Below are 19736 nucleotides of genomic sequence, written 5' to 3' on the forward strand. Positions count from 1 at the left end.
TATTCCTAATTTTCTATACTTTAGTCATCTTAGCCCATCTATAATGCTTTTCCCTGTTTCATCCTTTCCTATGATTTACTGATGTACTTGTTTATTGTCTTGTTTTATGTTTAAATAGATTACTTCACTGTCTCTAAAAAGCTGAGGTATACAGGAAAAAGTTCATGGTTGACTTGAAGACTATGGCGTTATTCAGATCCTGTTGCTACCAAACAAGTTTAAAGCATAACCCTTACTATTCAGGTAAAAATACAAAGAGAAACGAAAACCAAAACACTTGTTAGAAATACTCTTACATAGTGCTTAAACTGTTGTTTTCTTTTTTTTCTTTTCCTTTTCTTGCCAATACCATCAACTTATAAAGCCAAACAACTCCATTTTGGACTCATTTGTCCTGGCCCTGTTTCCATAGGTTTTCATTTTCAGATTAGTTATTCATTCTTTTAGAAAACAGTATATTTGCATCTCTGTTATAGAGGGCTGGGCGATAAATCGAATTAATCGATTAATTCAAATTTGTTATTTTAGACTATTTACTTTTAGGAAAATCTAGATTTTTATATTCCTAGCTCTTTACTCTTTTGCGGTTGTTCGGAGCAAAGTCCCTCCGTCGGTCTCCAAAGGGGATGTTAAAATGAAAATAGTTTTTTCTAAATGTATTCCATCATTTGTAATTGTTATAGAGTTTGTTTTCTGTTAGGTGTCAGACTTTTGCTGTGAGTTTTCCAACTGTATTGATGCATTCTCTGTTAAGTTGCTTGAAGTGCGCTTTTGGAGTAACTTTTTGATTTCTAGAAGGACTTTCCATGGAATTATTTTGTGGCAGTAACCCTAATTTTAAATGAAGAATAGATTCCTACTGTAATGCTGAAGGGTGTTTCATCCAAATTTTCTCCCTGTCTCTTTGTTTCTCTCTTAAGACGACAGTTTACGTGCAAAATACAGTGCAGATGCTCATAAGGTTCATGCAGGCCTAGTTTATATTATTTGTGTAATTGCGTAAAACAATCGCAATGAGGTGGAACTGGCTTATTTCAAATTCTACATACAGTCATTGGAGCCTTTTGGATGGCAGCAGATCTGGCAAGGAGACATACTTTTCTTCTTTCAAGGTTGGTCAGTGGCAAATACTTACATTTCATTTTGATTTTTCGGTGCAAAAAAAGTCATTCCTCTACAGTAGGTGGTACAGTAGTAGGTGTTTTGAGAGGATGAATAGATTGGACATAAGTCTGTTGACACTGAGCTGCAGATCATTTTCAGCCAGACGTGTTTAGAAATTCTGTGTTCAAATTACCATGGTGACCCCCTTATGATTTATGCATGTGCTCTGTTTATTTAATAGGTTAAAGCCAACAAGTCAGTCCAAAATGAATCTTTTACATAGATCCTATATAAATTAAATCCTTAATCACTTAAGTAGTTGAAATTACCATTGTGAAAATAGCTTTTCATTGCCAAACAAAAATTAGTTAAATTGTGCAAATTTGACAAACGTATTGTTTTGAATCTGAACTTTAAAGGAATTGTTATTGAAATTATATTAATTCAGAAGTTCAGAAGCAGTGACACTTCTCATCTCTTAAAGACATGTAATCATTAGTTTACCAAACAAAAAAAGAAAAATAATGTAATATTGCAGTCAGTAGAATGACCAATACATCTAGTTACCGTCGCAAATGAGTGTATCGGTTAAATACAGATTTTTAAATGAAACTCATATTTTTCAAATACTTAAAAGACAAATAAGCTGTAATTGCAATACTGCAATATTTTTGCTGATATATTTTCTGGGCTTCACAATCGGGCTTCACTGTTCCCTCTTGCTTCTGTTACAGTATGCAGAAGTTCGTTTCTGTGGTTCTGCTGCACTGTATTTGCATGAATTAATGTGTTCCAGTCTGTTTGCAACTGTTTATGTCTTTAAGTGTATTTGGGAGGGGTTGTATTTAAAACGGAGGGTTTCCGTTTCCTTCTTTCACTCTTTGCATATTTACGCAGTACCTGTTTCAACAAGAATATTTTTTTGGAGCACTTAGATTTTTAGGAAAGAAACTTGAAACTTTGTTGGTTACTTACAAAGCTAGGTTCTCAAAGGATAATGTGTAAATTTAATGCAGTTTAAATTTTTGGTATTGACATTTCTTATGTAAGGTATTTACTTGTTGATTTACACTGTTAAGTTTGCTTTTCATTATAAATATTTCTATTGTACATGTTTAGACATACACAGTCGGTTATGTCAAAAGTCTCCTAACTGTTCATTATTTCTCAAATTCTGAGAAAGCTTTGACAGGAAGTTTTGCAAAAGAATAGCGAACAAGATGCTTCCTTTTTAGTCACAAGTGTGGTTTTCTCTTATTTTTTCCTTCTCCTTCTCCACAAGTTGTGGGGAAATTGTATTGGACTAGTAAATATGTTAAACTTTAGATGACTCTAAGGGCAGACAGTTACAAAAGTCTCCAATGTTAAACATTTATTATGGGGCAAAAAAACTTCTTATATGGCACAAAAGCCACTATGTATTTATAAAAAGGTTAAATTGTTGAATAACAAAATTTAAAATATTAAAATTTCTGTCTTTTTAACCTTTGTCACTTGTTAAATCATATATCAAATTAAGAGTTTGGTTTAGTAAAAAAATAAAATAAAGGAATTGTGTAGTACATTTCTCTGAACTAATATCTATAAGTATTTTTTTTTTGATTTTTGATTTTGAAATGGTTTATTTCAAGCAATTAAGTAGAAATAATACACAACAGCAATATAAACATCAGTTATACATTCATACAGTAACTAATCAAACTTAGGATAATTAGACATATTAATAAATATTGCTTGAAAGGGAGTGGGAGGAAGCGAACTTATATAATCCCACCCCGATTATACTGTAACCATTTTATTACATGATTTATCAATATCCGGTTCCCAGTTTTTATCAGACAGAATTAAAAATCATAAGATATCGATAGAGCACATGACAAAGATGACTTACTTAAGTATTACGTCAAAAATAACTATTTTAGAAATCAACATGGCAAATGCAGATCAGTCATCTGAAATATATGCAGCTTATGTTACTTATAAAAGCCATTCATATGAATAAAACATAATACTATATTATTAAAGCAGACAACACTGTTTCAGGAATTTTCATAGCAAAAATTTCATCAAGTATCAAAAGTTAAAAACATGTGCAAAATTATGCTACATTAGGAAAGATTTTTGAATCAATTTATCAAGTTTTGGAGAAAGTGTAGTAATATCATTAAAAGTCAATCAATTTAACAATTTTCAATAAGTGATTAATCATTTGTTTTACTTTTTTTTTTAAATATTTTTTTGTATTTTTTATTTTTTTTTTATAATAAGGTAATGCCTTAGGGGGAAAGTAAAAAGGGTCCATAACTGTCGATTGTCCAAGGTTGGTATTTCTTCTTTTACTGATAACAGCTGATCTCCTGGGTTCAAAACAGAGTTTATAGTTCTCTTCGATGTTATGTCTGCAGACATTAGATTCAGATCCATATCCTTCTTCAGCTGATATCAGCGACGGTGAAAGTTGAGGTCAAGTTGTCTGCAGGTCAGAATTCTGCTGTTATTCAGGTTACGTAAAGTGATGAATCCACGTGTCATATTTCTTGAAATTATTTGGCTCTTTGGTTTATTACTCCATGTTTCAGACGACCGTGATCAAACACTTTTCAAAGTCTTTCATGGTGTTCACAACCACAACCTTGGACCGGTCCGGTGGACCGAGTGGTTTGACGTAGATCCTGCAGGCTTTAACCCAAGTGTTCTCAATCTGCTTACGCTTCCTGAGAAGCCGTGCATGTTTTGAGATTTCAGCATTCCTTCTGGTCAGATGGTCGTTCAGATAAGCAGCCGAACCTTTCAGGTGTTTCCTTTGATTCATCAAAGCTAGCTTGTGTTTGTGATTCACAAACCTGATGAGGATCGCTGGTTTATCCGTCTCCTTTCTCCTGGGGAGCAGGTGGCAGGTCTCGATGGTATTGAGATCCAGGGAAATCCCTTTAGATGTGAGAAATGAATGTATTTGCTGATCCAGAGACACAGCACCGATCTCCGTATTGGCACTGCTAGCTACGCTAGCGCTAGCATTAGCAGTGCTAGCTCGAGGCTTGATTGGTACTCCAGTGAGAATGACATTATTCATCCTTACTTGCTGTTCCACATCGTCCAGTCTTTTCTCCAGAATCTCGACCTGGTTTTCTCGCTGCTCGTTTTGAGCCCGAAATCTTCGGAACTCTTCCATCATCTCCCAGAGCGGTGTTAGCTTAGCCGACACTTGTTCCATAAAACTTTTCAGCGTTTCTTGAATAATGTCAAGAGTCTTTTTGAGTTCTTCATATTCCTGGGGTTTCTTTGGGGGCATGGTCAGCTCTCTTTTTTGAAAATCAACCTTTTAAGTAATTTGAAGATAGTTGTATTCGCAGAGAGGCACGCCACGCGTCCTGCCGTGTAACCCGGAACCGGAAAAGTATTGAATGATCACAAGGAAATACAGTGGAGCAAAAAAAAGTATTTAGTCAGCCACCAGTTGTGCAAGTTCTCCCACTTAAAAAGATGAGACTTGCAATTTTCATCATAGGTTTACCTCAACTATGATGGACAAAATGAGAAAAAAAATCCTGAAAATCACATTGTCTGATATTATTCTTTTTTATTATATTTTTCTTTTTTAAATGAACTTATTTATAAATTTTGGTGGCAAATAAGTATTTGCTCAATAACAAAAGTTTAACTCAGTACTTGGTTATACACGCTTTGTTGGCATTGACAGTAGTCAAACGTTTTCTTTAAGTCTTTAAAAGGTTTTCACAAACTCTTGCTGGAATTTTGCCCCATTCCTCCATGCAAATCTCTAGAGAAGTGATGTTTTGGGGCTGACAATGGGCAACACGGACTGTACTCCCTTCAAAGATTTTCTTTGGGGTTGAGATCTGGAGACTGGCTAGGCCACTCCAGGATACTGAAATGCTTCTTACAAAGCCACTCCTTCCTTACCTGTGCAGTGTGTTTGGGATCATTGTCATGCTGAAAGACCCAGCCACCTTTAACCTTCAATGGCCTAGCTGATGGAATGAGGTTTTCAATAAAAATCTAACGATACATGGCCACATCCATTCTTTCCTTTACAAGGATCAGTCATCTTGGTTCCTTTGCTGAAAAGCAGCCCGAAAGCCTGATGTTTCCACCCCTATGCTTTACAATAGGTATGGTGGCCTGCACATGTACTGGCTCTAGCAGGGAGACATGTCTGGCACTGCAGGATTTGAGGCCCTGGCGGCGTAGTGTGTTATTGATGGTAGCCTTTGTTACTTTGGTCCCAGCTCTCTGCAGGTCATTCACCAGGTGTGTGTGTGTTAGCCTGGGTGAGGTGCTAGCAGCGCAGACTTTTCCTAGAAGGGACTGTTCCTCACTTATCTATGTCATAATATGAGGACCCGCTCGTTTTTCGTGGATTGGGAGGGGCTGGTGCCCAGAGAGCACGTTTTTAGAGGAATGTTCAGAAATGTGTGAATCGATCAAAATATTCTTTTGGGTTGTTTTTTGTGAGGAATTAACATTACTTTCTTCTTTTTTTTTTAAGGAAAAAAAGTAAAATTTGTAAATTAGGTGATGTGGCAATAATAGGAAATTAGTAAAAAAGAAAACTAATCTAAATGTGAAATCTTGGTGCTAAACATTTCAGCTACATTGTGTTTTATAAATTAGAGGAAAGGGGGTTAGCCTTAAAATAACTTTGTAATTGTGGATTACATCAGAGTTGTTCGTCACTTCCTGCTTTGCTTGCATGTGTGGGAAACATAAAAGTGTTGGGGTGTGTCTTTTCAAATATCACTCCTGTAAGCTCAGCAAGTAGCTCTCCAGTCACTTGTTTTTAAATAGTTTTGCTCCAATGAGTAAATGAGCTATTACAATTGTGCTATACTTCTCGAAAAATCTTTTTTTTTTTTTTTTTTGCAATTTTGATAAATCCAAAGATGTTTTTATTCAAGATCACATTTAAAAAAAAAAGTTCCAGTTTAGTCCATCTAAATTTTAGAGCCTTAAACCCACTACTGTCTTCTGTTCTTTTTGTGTTACTGCTGCATTTGATTCATATTAAATACTTTTGATAGAACATGCAGCATTTTGTAAATTTTTACTATTTATACTTAGTAGGAATTCCTATAGCGTAACGTAGTAATAAATGAACTGGGAAAAAATGTATCCATCACATTTTCTTGATTTTAATAATCCTTGCCCTTTGACCATTGCTAAATGTTTTATTAAAATTGAACAGAATTCCACCTGCTACTACATAAACCAAGGGTCTCAGACTTGATTGCTCAGGGGGCCAAAATCCACAACACGCTTAAGGTCACGGGCTGAAAAGGATAAACTTTTATTTGATTATGTTATGTTATTTTATATAAAAAATAAACTTTAATTTTAAATATACCAAAGGATTTTACTTTCCATAAAAATGTATCTTGTCAAAATTTCACACATTCAAAATATACGCTGAATAACAAAACAAACAAAACTTGGAAATATGAATACAATCTGTGCTTTTCAGCAATAACTCAAATTGTTTTTTTATTTGCTCTCGTGTGAATTTATCAGAGCTGGATGCTTGGCATCATTTTTTTTGTCAAAAAGTTGTTTTGTGGAGTTTGCACGGTCTCCCGTGCACCTGTGGGTTTTCTCCGGGGACTCCGGCTTCCTCCCACCACGGAGCTGGGGCATTTCTGCAGGAATGGAATGAATAAACTGTGCGGTTCTGCATGGTCGTATTTTGCCTTTAGTGTACCAAAACACTGCAGCTCGATCGGCTCTATCTGAATCTGCAAAGGTGCCATTTCCACATCGACAGCAAAAGGGTTACAAAGCAACTCAAAATGCCTTTTTTTGGTCTTCAAAGTTACCAAACTGCTGTGCAAACTCAGTGTGCTCAGCTGTGCCTATTTGATGTTTCTCACAGCGCCGTCTTAGATTATATTCTTTAATTACAGCCACATTCGCTACACAAATGACACATGTGGGTTTACCAGTAATATCAGGAAACATTTATTCTGCCTCCAATCAGTTTTTAAAGGCTGTGTTTTCAGAATCACCTTTTTCGTCAGGGTTAGTGTTCACCAGAGCAGCTGAAGTGCTGCATTATGGAATCTGTAGTGAATATGTTAACAGTGCTATATTTTACTGGGCCATCAATAACAACAATATAAAATGATCTTGCTGACCGGATAAAATTACACAGTGGGCCAGATGTGGCCCACGGGGCTTGACTTTGACATGTGACATAAACCAATTCCTGTCTAAGATTCTACTCATTCGATGCAGCTGCCATCTTGCTCATACCTGGTTGGCTTTAAAAACATTTACCGGCACTTAATGTCTGTAGTTGAGTACATATTAACTTTGACTCAGCTCCGCTCTCTAGAGGCTGAGAAGTTTCTGAACAATTCTTGCCTAGTCATCTGTGTTCAGACATATTTGATGATCCATCAAACATACATCCTAATGATACTATTCTTATTGTCCACCTCTGCCCACACAACACACTTGGACTTGGAACAATATGCAGAATCAGAAGTTAATACAGTAACAATGTCAATTTATTTTAAACTTTGTTGTCTTTAAAACAATGACACAGTAGAAGCTCTTGCTGTTTTTCCCTTTTGCTTGTTTGTTGCTTTAAGGATTGATATACGCTAAGATATATATATATTTATCACTTTTGGGTCTTGATGATGATCATTTTCTTTGGTGTTGTCATTCTCTTGTTTAAAACTAAAACAGTAGCAGAAAATATTACATTTAATCTGGTCAACTAAAAAATTATTTGGTGTATAGTGACATCTAGTGGTACAGCTTTGATTTTCCCAGTTTTCACTTAACCCTTGTGCTATCCTAGGCACGTTATCATTGGGGTCATCTGGACCCCACACGCCAGTGCGCTGAATCTTTTTTCTTCAATGATTTGTGATCTTCACTGGTGTCCATGGATTACATGAAATCCATGCCACCTTTATCCACCTTTGTCATGGTAGGAAGAACACGTCAATAGTCATCTTGACCCCACAGGATAGCACAAGGGTTAAAGGGTCTTATGTATTATTTTTGTTTCTGTGCCATCTTCGTTATCTTCTAAGAATATCATTATGTATTAATCTTGGAATAAGACCTTAATAATGTTTTCATAGCATTTGGTGTTTCAGTCTTATAATAATCATTCATAAACTGCTTAGCTCATTTTCTAGATCTGTTACCTGTCAATAATTTATTTCTGTCTAATGGATTCTTATTTTTCTTTTTTTCCCCTCCTGTCACTCCTGTTCTCTCCAAACTGGTCAAATTCTTTACCCTTCCCTGTCATTTTTAATGTATTCATGCTCTACAGACGTTGAAACGGCTGATTCCTGATGAGGTAGGTTGTTTCTTTGTGTTGCTGCATCACCCTGCTTGACTCAACAACATGTCTTTGTAGATTTAGATGAAAAGTCATTCCTTTGCATTTTATGTTAACATTCAGTGGATGATGAACCTAATCCACATTAACACATGCTGCTGCTGAGTTCCCTTTTTTATGTTTTTACTTTTGTTTATGTAACAACATTAAATGCTATATGCTTCTAATGATGATGCCTTCATTGGAGGATATTACTGTATCACCCTGCATCATGGCCATTTCTTTCCTTAAGTTAGTAAGCTAATTTTTCAGTTAGAAAGAAAAGAACGAAATCTAAGCATTGACATTTCGTCAAAGTCAAAGAAAATTGAAATAAATTCAGCACAATCCATGTTTTATCTTCTCACTAGCTGTTCCCTGTTGTCCTTATTTTGACATTACAACTAATTCTTAATCAAGCTAGCTTAAAAAAGACTATTTGTATTTAAATCTTGGACCCTTTGAGGTTTTTGGGAAGTATGATTTATTTGCTTCCTTGAAACCATTGCACTTACCGGTACATGTTTAACTCATTTTATTACAGAGCCACAGTTTTATCAGAACACAGATGTTTATCAATTTGGTCTTCAGTGGTTCTTATAGGGACTCTAGAAAAAGAGTGGCAAACGTTCCCCAAGATAGTTGTTGGCCTAGTGCAGGGGTCTTCAACCTAAGGCTCCGGAGCCACGTTTGGCCCTTTTACCTCTCCACTGTGGCTCTTTGGTTAAAGATAAATATAAAGTTTTTTAGTTTTAAAAAGTAACTTTGAACAAAAAAGTAAGAAAGTAAAAAAGTAAACTAACCCAAACTTTATCCAACTCAGTCCCAAACAGTTGAAGAAAATTACGTATCACTCCGCGAGGTTCATGACTATAGTACCCATAATGCTCCAACAATCCATGAAGTGGTTTACTAAAGCCAAACTAAAACATTTTGATAGATGTTTTAGCTGTTTTATACTGAAAGTCAATTGGAGATTGGTTGGCACGCCCAGATTTCCTTCTTAAGGTGCACTGTTTTATAAGGCTGATTTTCTATTTTAAAAAAAAAAGGATTTAAGGTGCACCTTATGGTTCAAAAAAGATGAGGTTCACCTAATTAGCTCTGATTTGGTTTTACAACTTTCTGCCAGTGATGCACCACAAAGGCTAAAATGAATAGATCTTTTAAAAGCATAGTTATGATACATTTATTTCCTAAATGACAATGGGTGTCTCTTATTTTGAAAGAAAGTCATGTGAACTTCTGTCAAGTTATAAATATTTCATATTTAAAACAAATATTTTCTCTGTTAACATAAATACAAATCTGTGGCTTATCTCTAATTGGTGAAGTAAAACTTACTGGCTCCTATTAGGTTGTGATCGGTCAGAAATCAACCTGTGCCTGTTTTAAGGGTTGAAGGTTGCAGACCCCCTGGCCTAGTGCGTGTAGCCTTCAATTTATAGGATTGACATGGGTTAATAAGACCAAATACAATGTCTTTTTCTTTGTTTTATTCTGGTCTGCCTGATTCAGTTTCTCTTGTTTTTCACTTTTAAGGCAAATATTTCAACAGAAGTAACCCACGTGTGGCTAACATTCTAAAAAACAGCTTTACTTACATGCATATGTGCTGTTGTGGTTGCACATTTTTATTTTGCCCTGGTTTATGCTGTTTGATAATCTAGCTGGAGCGTTTGACCAGCATGAGAACGAAAAAGGACAAGGAGAAACCCAGCTCGGCTTCCAGCCAGCGACACTCTTCAGCTGCCAACTACGAAATCGGCCAACCTGTTAACGTGCTGCAAGATCTCCCTGATAAAGAAGTGCTGGAGCTCTTCGAAAAGATGCTGGTGAGAAAGATGATAAAAATCTGCAAAGTATCTTATTTCAAAACGTTTTTGCAAGTTTGATATGCTTACTACTACAACTGTTTCAGAGTAACACAAAATATTGGACAAACATTTGACATTATATGTGTATTATATAAGGAAGAAAAATCTTAAGTCGACATGGTTCTGTGTGAATGTGATTATTCTCTCCCAGTTAAACCAAGCATAACTAGTTTATTATACATGTAGACACACACAGATTTGGCAAAAGCATCAAACTGAAAGATCCTCAAAATCTTAAATTAGTGTAATAAAAAAAATAAAATACATGAACAAAAGGAAAACAACAAAGTAACTATATGATTGTTTTCAAAAAGGTTATAAACACATAACAGAAGGTTTTAGACTCCGGTAAACCACAGTAATAGCCATTATCTACAAATGGTGAAAACACTAAACAGTGGAATGGTTGCAGACCTAAATTACAACAGATGCAAAACGACAACTCATTATGGAAATCACAACAACATGAAAAACATCCTAAAATTACAAACCCGCCTCAGTTAAGGTCAGAGTACATGTACAAAAACCTTTTTTCATACCACTTTAAATATTCCTAGGGAAAGACTCAAGGATGTGCATCAATCTCAGTTTCAGTCCCATCTTGTTCTCACTGTGGAGTAAAAGCAACAGTGCTTCTGGTTGAAACCATTGTAATCAGTCAGAACAATCCAGCTGTGAACATGGTGCTGTCCAGACGAGGCCTAAGTGGCAGTTTAGTCGTGATTACTCCAATAAAAGGAATGACCTATTTTCATACGGTTTCCAGTGAATATGGGAAAAAAAAAAGAAGCCATTCTTTGTTTAAAGTGACTTGTGATAAATTGTGACAGAAAAAAAACCTTCAATAACATTTCACATAAATTTACCTTACATCAATATTTTTTTCCAATTTGTATTGCTTAATAAGTAATGGATAACTATAGATAACTTGTAGTTAAGACCTTACATCTTGACTTATATGTACTAGATTTAAATTTTATACTTGTTTTTTAAATATTTATTTGAAAAAAATATAGTGATATGATGATTTGAATAAAAAATCTACTGCATCAAGTCTTGATGTAAACAAATTTGGACAATATTTTTAGTGTTGATAACCATTGTGACAGAGTTTAACATAGTTGCTAAAGAAGACCTTTTATTTCTTCTAAAATATATTTATACAGTAATATATTTACTGTATTATGAAATCCTGTTGTAGTCTAAAGTAAATTTAAGAGCAACAATAGTCGATGTGGTTTGATAGTATGCTGTTTTTTTCTTCTTCTGGAAACGCATAGATCTTTTTTTGTTACTTTAGTCCTCCTGTATTTTTTTCCATCCAGGTGGATATGAACCTGAATGAGGAAAAACAGAAGCCTCTGAGAGAAAAAGATATCAATACCAAAAGAGAAATGCTCTCCCAGTACCTGCACACATCTAAAGCTGTAAGTACTCTTTTTTTTCTTTTCTTTTCTTGTTCTTTAACTCTCTTTTTGTACTTTAAAAGACTGGTTATGACATTATTCCTAAATTACTTCTCAAAGAAATGATGTTTCTGCACTTTGGTTCATGTTATCTGTATTTTCTTATCACATAATTCTTTTTATAGGTGTAAGTTCTTATTAAATGGGCTTGAGACAAACAGAGGTAGTTCTTCTGAGAAGAGGTTTTGATTGGTGAAGTCTCACAGCAAAAATCTTTTGGTGACAAATCAGTAAAAAAAACAAAAACAAAAACATGTAAAAGTTCGTTAGAGAACCAGAGAGCGTAACAAAATGATTTTTCTCTTCTTGCGTAAAACACAATCTGATGTCTTTCTGTGTGTTTCAGGGTGACGTTTTCTGTGTGACGTCAAGTGGAAATGAAAGAATTGCCATTTCTTTAACTACTGTCCCTTCCTGTCTGCTTTTCAGGGCCAAAGCCAGAAGGAGAGCTCAAAGTCGGCCCAGGTGTACATCCAGGAGTTAAAGTCGGAAATCAAAGACGGCCAGCTGCTGAGCTGTCTGGAATCCCTGAGAGTCTCCCTCAATAATAACCCAGTCAGGTAATACAGACAATGGAGTATTGATCAATTTTTTATTTCAGTTTTGTTAGAATATTTAAATAATTAAAATTTCTTAAGGAAGTTATAATGTTTTGATTGTTCACATCTGTGTTGTATTATGTTTACTTTAAATTCATTAAAATCCAGTTCTGCTATTTATTTTAACATATACATGTTGCCGGTTGAGCTTAGGCATAACGGGCTACTAACGAAGGGATCAGTGGAAAGAATTGCAAAATATACATAAAGTTGCATTTATTTTTTTTAAATCAAAATTGTCCATGCTTAGATGGTACATTTTGCTTGTTATTATTTGAAGGGATTCTTTTTAAGGGTATTTAAACACAGACTTTCTTGGCCAGAAAACACTTGGGAAACTCAAAGGGCCCCCATAGCATGTGATGTATTGTTATACATCATGTTTTTGTTAACATATTTAGAATAAAAAACAAAAAGGAAAATAGACTTTAAAAATGTACTTACGTTTTTTTGAAAATGTCTATTTTTTCTGCTTGCTTCCAGTTGGGTGCAGAACTTTGGCAATGAAGGCCTGGCTCTGCTTTTGAACATCCTGAGAAAACTGCAGGATGATAAAGACGAAAACTTGTAAGTCACATCAACCACACAATAGGAAGTGGTAGGTTTTGCTGCTGGCAGTAGATTTGACTGTGATGTGATTTTTCTGTTTGTTTCTTTCTTCTTACAAACTAGTGTGATGGGAGGTAAATGTCAGCATGAGATAATCCGGTGTCTGAAAGCCTTCATGAACAACAAGGTACCTGTTTTGTTGTGTGTTCATTATTTCTATACATAATTCAATTTAAAGATGTTTTACTGATCTCTCTATAGAGGACTCTGACTAAAAAAACATTGTCAATGTTAAATACTGTGCCTGCATGTGATCAATATAGATTATTTTTAAAAACATTTTTATAGATGACTCTTTCTTGTAATAATTCATGACCTCATAACAGTGGTATTTGTCTTATAGTGATCAGTGGGGCTAATTTTTGGCTCAACATTCACATCCAAAGACATTTTTCATGGTTAAAATTTGCACATGCATATTGATGTGAAAATGTTATTTAATAGGTAAAACTATACAGGTAAATGATTATTTTTGTATTGTCTTAAGTTTGATCAATTTTATGTAAACTGCTCTCAAAACAGGCTTTTCTAGAGAAGAAATTTCTATGTTAATCTATAAATCATACATGCGATAAAATGGCATGTATGATTTATAGATTTACATAGAAATTAATCATATTATGATTAAACAAATTGAAAATGGCAAGTTTTAAAAGCAATTTGAAATTAAGTATAAATACATTGAATCCTCTGTTCAAATCCCTTCGGTTTATTCACAATGGAATTTGTTTCAGATTCCAGATAAAAAGTAAATCACATCAGACATAAATTAACTAGGACTGTTATGAACCAATTCAGTCCAAATAATTCCAATAAAGACAGGTCATTGTGGTAGTATGCTAATGGCCTATATAAGTAACCTATCGATTACATTGCAGGGGTCATGTTCTTCCTTTACGAACTGACAGACAGTAGAATAGAAAAGTCTCTAAATGAAAGATTAGGAAGAAACCTCCAGCAGAACCACAATCATTACGGGCAACCTTCTACCGGGCCCAGCTGGGATTTGAGAGGACAGCAAATAGTCAATAATGAAACATGTGTAGTAGAATGAACAAGCAGTTTCACTGCATCAACGAGAGAAGAGGAAGCAGTTTGCAGCCAGGACGCAGATGTCTCAACAGCCACAAAAAAACATGTTGAAGAGGGAAACTCCAAATCTCTGGAACATTTTTCATGGAACAGAAAAGATTAGTTATTTGTTGCGGTGGTCGGAGAACACAATGCAGAAAAGGATGCAAACCACTGAGACATTAGTTTTAAAACTATGTAAAAAAGTTAGCAACTACAACAGCAGAAACCCAGGATGACTAAAGAATACTGAAAGCACGGCTCTAAGCCCACCCACGGCATTCTGACTACAAGCTTGATCAAAAATGAAGATTTAAGACCAAGAGGATTTAATATTACAATCTAACCTTTTTTGTCTTTCCTCCTAGTATGGTCTGAAATCCATGTTGGAGTCAGAAGAGGGCATCACTCTGTTGGTCAGAGCCATCAACCCACAGAAACCTTCCATGATGACAGATGCTGTTAAACTGCTCTCTGCCATCTCCATTTTGGAACAGCCTGAAGGCCTGTAAGGACCTCCTTTTTTAAGATGAACACACAGAGTTATTCAGTTATTTATTTTATTCCAGACACTAAATGCTTAAGATAAATAATATATTAAGAACACATCACTACAAAACCCTATAAGGGGAAAAACCTAAACAAATTCTTCATCAAATGTAACTCTAAAAACTGTTTTTTCACACACACAAACACACACACACACACACACACCTACACATACACACGCACACTGCATTTTATCATCTGATGACAGCTTAACAGATTCTCCAAAATTTGAGTTTAATAAATTAAACGTTTTTGTTCAAAAGTATATTTTTTTTTTGGGAACAATGTCACACACCTTTTTTGCTTTCTTTTAGACCCACATTCTTATGGTTTCTGTCCATTTCCTGCTGTATTGTTTTAGACACTCTCTGTGAAGCTGTTGTGCATGAAATAGAAACATTTTATTTGTCTTATTTAAACATTTAACTAATAATTTTATTTCATAACAGTTGATTATTTGGGAGCTTCAGCTAACATGCAGTTTCAAATATGTTTTAGTCCCTCCAAGGCCTTCTTTTAACGATGCACTTAGGAGTATTAATGAAAAAGTGGATGACCAAATATCAATAAAGTGCCAGACTACTGAAGCTGTAAATGTCACACACCATGTGTTAAAAGAGCCAATTGTTCAATTAATTCTTTTTTTTAGCCTGCCATCTAAATGGTAAATCGCGGTTCTAGGCTTTTCCATGGCAACAAGTATATGAAATCATGCACCTGGACATGCAGATTGACTCTCCCCTTATTTGTAGAAGAATGAGGTAGATTCAGGAGTTCAGTGGATTTCAGTTTCAGTGATAACATGCTTCCTGTCCAACAAGTCCACTTGAAAAAGACTCCACTGTTAACTGTCAGTAATAGTATGATGAAGGGGAAATGCATAAGGACAGCAATTGATGTGGAAGACCAAAGAAACTAACAAGAGTGGAAATCCGCAGATGCTGAGGTCTTAAGTCCACAGAGATCACCAATCAAGACAGTCCTCCAAACTTCAGACTATTGAAATCTTCATGGCATGGGTATCCATCAGCAAGCAGCTACATCCATTCCTCTATTAATCTGATGGATGCATTTGGGTTTAGTGGTTACATTTACCTGACTAAAGCTATTTTTAGAAGCTGGTCTTGGCAACCCCCTCAAGCTCCAGGGAAAGGAACTCTAAATGCTTCAATATACCAGTAGATTCTGGATCATTTCATGGTTCCAACGCTGTCAAATGAATAAGAGTGAGGACTGCGTGACGCCTTCTCGTCCAATATGAGTCACTTTTGTCACTACTGTATATTTTTTTTTATGGTTTGTGAATTTCAAGGCTGCATTGTTGTTTCTTGCTGAAAGGAATTGTCGTCAAATTCCATAGCGTGCTGATGATTGTCATTTACATCTGCCTCTTCTCTCTGCAGTCATGAGCGTGTTTTGGAAGTCATCACAGAAGAGGCTGAAAAACAAAACATTGAGAGGTTTCAGCCTCTCATTTCTGGCATGAAGAATAACAGCCTCCCTTTAAGGGTATGCATTTAACTTGTACTTTCTATTATTCCCATATATGTGTATGTGGTTGTGGTTAGGCTGATTGTTGCTTCCAACATCTAGCAAACAATTTTCTATTGAAATCTGAACAAAAGAAACTGACCAATTTTTTAATTCATTTTTTAATATTTTAGGCCAGCTGCTTGACGCTTATCAACGCCCTAATCAGCCGGGCCGAAGAACTAGATTTCAGAATTCATATTCGTTCAGAGCTGCTAAGACTTGGACTCAGAGAGCCTCTGAAGGTAAATAACATTGAATACTTTTTGAAATTTCTTTCTTCATGAATTTCTCTCAACTTCTATGTTTTCCTGATGAGTCGCAGTATTTGTGCAGAAATCCTTCTTCAATTGACTTCCACACAATCCTGTTATTCTTTGTTGAGCTCATATGATCTCTGTCTTCATCCTGTACCTTGCAGGCGGTCCGGACAATAGAAAATGAAGAGCTCAAGGTGCAGCTTCGTGTGTTCGATGAACAAGCGGAGGATGACTCAGAGGATCTCAAGGTGCGCCTTGATGACATCCGCATTGAAATGGAATATCCTTCCAATTGCTAATGAAAAAAGAAAACAAAAACAACCAAAGGTTGTAATCTTAAGTAATATTGCTCACAGTCTCTTTTCACTTTACATTTGAAGGCTGTGCAGTAGAGGCGTGTATCATCAAGAGTCTGGCTATAGAATACGTATCCCAATACGCGTCCCAAGATACAATACCTATCACGATATTATAGCGGAACACAGTTTTTTTTTCTTAACAGTATGACTTGGACAAAACTCTACCTGAATATTACCGTATTTTCCGGACTATAAGTCGCCCTTTTTTTCATAGTTTGGCAAGGGGTGCGACTTATACTCCGCAGCGACTTATATTAGAAATAAATTGAAATAAAAACATTGTTAACCCTCCTGTTATGTTCATTTGTGAGGAACAGAGATGATGTTCCTGGGTCAATTTGATGTATGAGGTATGTTAAGTGTTAAGAGTATGTTAAGTGACTCAGAGAATCAGCAAACTTTTTTTACAGTAAGATCTTGAAGGCTAAAAACATAATATTCTATTTTCCAATGATTTCATGGATTCAGAAATGCAATAAAAATGACAACTGTTTCTACAAATACAGGATGAAAACAGAGTATTAGTTGGCCAATGATGCTTCATGAAAAGAATAAATAAATAAGTTTGAGAAAGAATTACTGTGAAATTTTGAGATAAACAGTCTGCTATGATTGTGTCATATGAGGTTGTGAAAGTTATTAGTTCTTGGTCTCAGATTTTGTCAAATAAATTTCCCGTCAAAATGCGACTTATAGTCCAGTGCGACTTATCTGTGTTTTTTTTCTACTTTAAATGCATTTTTGGGCTGGTGCGACTTATACTCCGGTGCGACTTATAGTCCGGAAAATACGGTAATATGCTTTTCATTGTAATAAAATGGTAACATTTATTTTATTTAATGATCACAATATTAAGCCCTGCAACTGTATCTCACATACAAATCGCTTTTACCCCTAGCAAATTCATAGTGCTTTTATTTTGGCAGCTTAAAATATATTTGTTCTTAAGGGGAAGAGTCAACATTGTCTGATTTTTACAACAAAATATTTTTCAGTATAAGAAAAAAATAGAAAGAATTTGCTTTAACCAATAAGGTTCTAAAAGTATGATTAAGGAGATAAAGTGCTGTTTATTTTTAACATTGCTTAATGTAGCCTCTCCAGTCCTTTAAACGGTTCAGGAGTCCAAATGGTGCTTCAAAAATAACTAATATAACTAATAATAAATAATAAAAACCCCAATTCGTTCTAGAAAACAAAGTGTGATGAGGCAGCATGACAGAGCGCTTTAATGTGGCAAAGATGCTTTATTTACATGACAGTCTGCACTACAGAGGTTCAGCTCAGTTTTCTGACACACATCACTCTGATCCATCAGGTCGCTAAACTAGAACCTATTGCTGTGAGGTTCTGCAGAACTTTGGCCCGCTTTGCCAACAGCATTAGCCTGAAGTGCCGTGCATTAGCCACTGTGCAGGTGCAGCGCTCACACGTTCTAATCTGAGCACGCCACAAAGAACCGCAATCCGCGTTTTTATATGATACTGGCAGCAGCATGGCACAGAGTTTCGGTTTGGTACCCATTCCAATTAAAAACGACGTAGTGCGTGTCTCATGACAACAAAACAAGCTGGTTCTCGCTTTGTGTGGTGTAGAGCTGCTCAAAGAGGCTCAGTATGCTGTGCTGCCAACTAGCTGTCGGTGTTTTAAGTGGAAAAAAAAAAGTCAGACGCTGAAGGTTGTCCTGACGGCTTCTTAGATCGATACAAATATTGCCAAATCGATGTTTTCCTACAACCCTAGTGCGTTCCCTCGCTAAATCGCAGTTCGCCATTTGCAATCTTGCTGCTTAGCAAAAATTTTTTTCAGTGTAGTTTTGCATGCCTTTTTTTTCTTTTCTTTTCTTTTTTTTTCTTTTCTCTCCTCTATCTCTCTACTGTGCACTGTTCTGGTTGGCAGTTGACCTGATTAGTCAATTTCACTTTCATTTGGACCTTTTTGGCTGGTGGTGTGCCTTGTGATTTCTATCGAGGAAAAAGTACCATGGCTCAAATGTTTTTAATCCTAACACCAGGTGTCTCCCAAGTGCCACAAAACCCAGCTCACTACAGGGCTCCTCTGTGCTGCTCTAAAGCGGTTTCAGTAAAACAATAGTATTACAGTCGAATACATTCATTTTATTACACATCAGCCTTTTTTCTGTTGAATGTTGATTTTAATTATGTGTATATATGTGTGATGTGTCTTTAACATGAATTATGTGCTCCTCCTATGTACTCTCTAGTTGGAAAACATTACATTCAGGACGTTTTATGGATTCAGTGTTGAATATTTGAAATCTGTTGATTTGGTTAATTCAGCCTTGACTAAAGCGGCTCCAGAGATGTGAAGGAAGTGTTTGAGATCGTAGTCAACACAGTGAAAGACTCCAAGGCAGAAAGTCACTTCCTTTCCCTGATGCAACACCTTCTACTAGTCCGGAATGATTATTTGGCCAGGTAATACTCATCTTCCCAAACTTCACACATGAGCACTTATATCTTGATGGTTTTACTTCATTATGTCATGCTCTGCTGTTTTATTAGTCAGTTTTTTTCTAGAAAAAATCAGTCATTCATTTTCTATTCAAAGGCCATTTTATGAAATAAGTGAAAAGGCAGTCGTAACATTTTCCTAAACTTTCAGAGGTCCTCATTGTTTTGCTGCACAGATAGTTTTTAAAATGTCTGCATTTGTAGTAAGAGACGGGTTAAAGCTGTGGGCAGTGAAAAATGGGTGTGAGGGCAGCACAACCGACAAAAAAGGTGCTTAAATTCCCCTCACATCCTCATTCTTTCAGTCACGTTCCACGTCTGTTTGTTTTCCAACAAACCATTTCATTGCTGTAAAATTCATAAATTAAATAGGAAGTCCAATTTCATTTAATAGAGTTGAGCACCATACATCCTTATCAGTAAAATATGCTAATTTTTCCCACTGTGTCCTCCAAAGCCCTTGGCATTGTAGTTAAATAAA

The 19736-nt window shown here is 35.7% G+C and overlaps 1 protein-coding gene across 4 annotated transcripts in view; it reads left to right on the forward strand.

Annotated features, from left to right (window-relative positions):
- diaph1 (diaphanous related formin 1) overlaps positions 1-19736 on the forward strand; it is an 87448-nt gene that overhangs the window by 5956 nt on the left and 61756 nt on the right. For 3 of the 4 annotated variants that reach the window (XM_011480129.3, XM_011480130.3, XM_011480126.3), the window contains exons 2-12: positions 8414-8440; positions 10132-10296; positions 11664-11765; positions 12234-12364; positions 12887-12970; positions 13076-13139; positions 14452-14591; positions 16036-16141; positions 16297-16407; positions 16584-16702; positions 19103-19219. In XM_011480129.3, the coding sequence (XP_011478431.1) occupies positions 8414-8440; positions 10132-10296; positions 11664-11765; positions 12234-12364; positions 12887-12970; positions 13076-13139; positions 14452-14591; positions 16036-16141; positions 16297-16407; positions 16584-16702; positions 19103-19219 (1166 nt within the window). The remainder of the gene's footprint in view (positions 1-8413; positions 8441-10131; positions 10297-11663; positions 11766-12233; positions 12365-12886; positions 12971-13075; positions 13140-14451; positions 14592-16035; positions 16142-16296; positions 16408-16583; positions 16703-19102; positions 19220-19736) is intronic. The other variant, XM_011480127.3, reaches the window with a different exon arrangement.

Source organism: Oryzias latipes, chromosome 10 (assembly GCF_002234675.1).
Source record: "Oryzias latipes chromosome 10, ASM223467v1".
NCBI lineage: Eukaryota > Metazoa > Chordata > Actinopteri > Beloniformes > Adrianichthyidae > Oryzias > Oryzias latipes.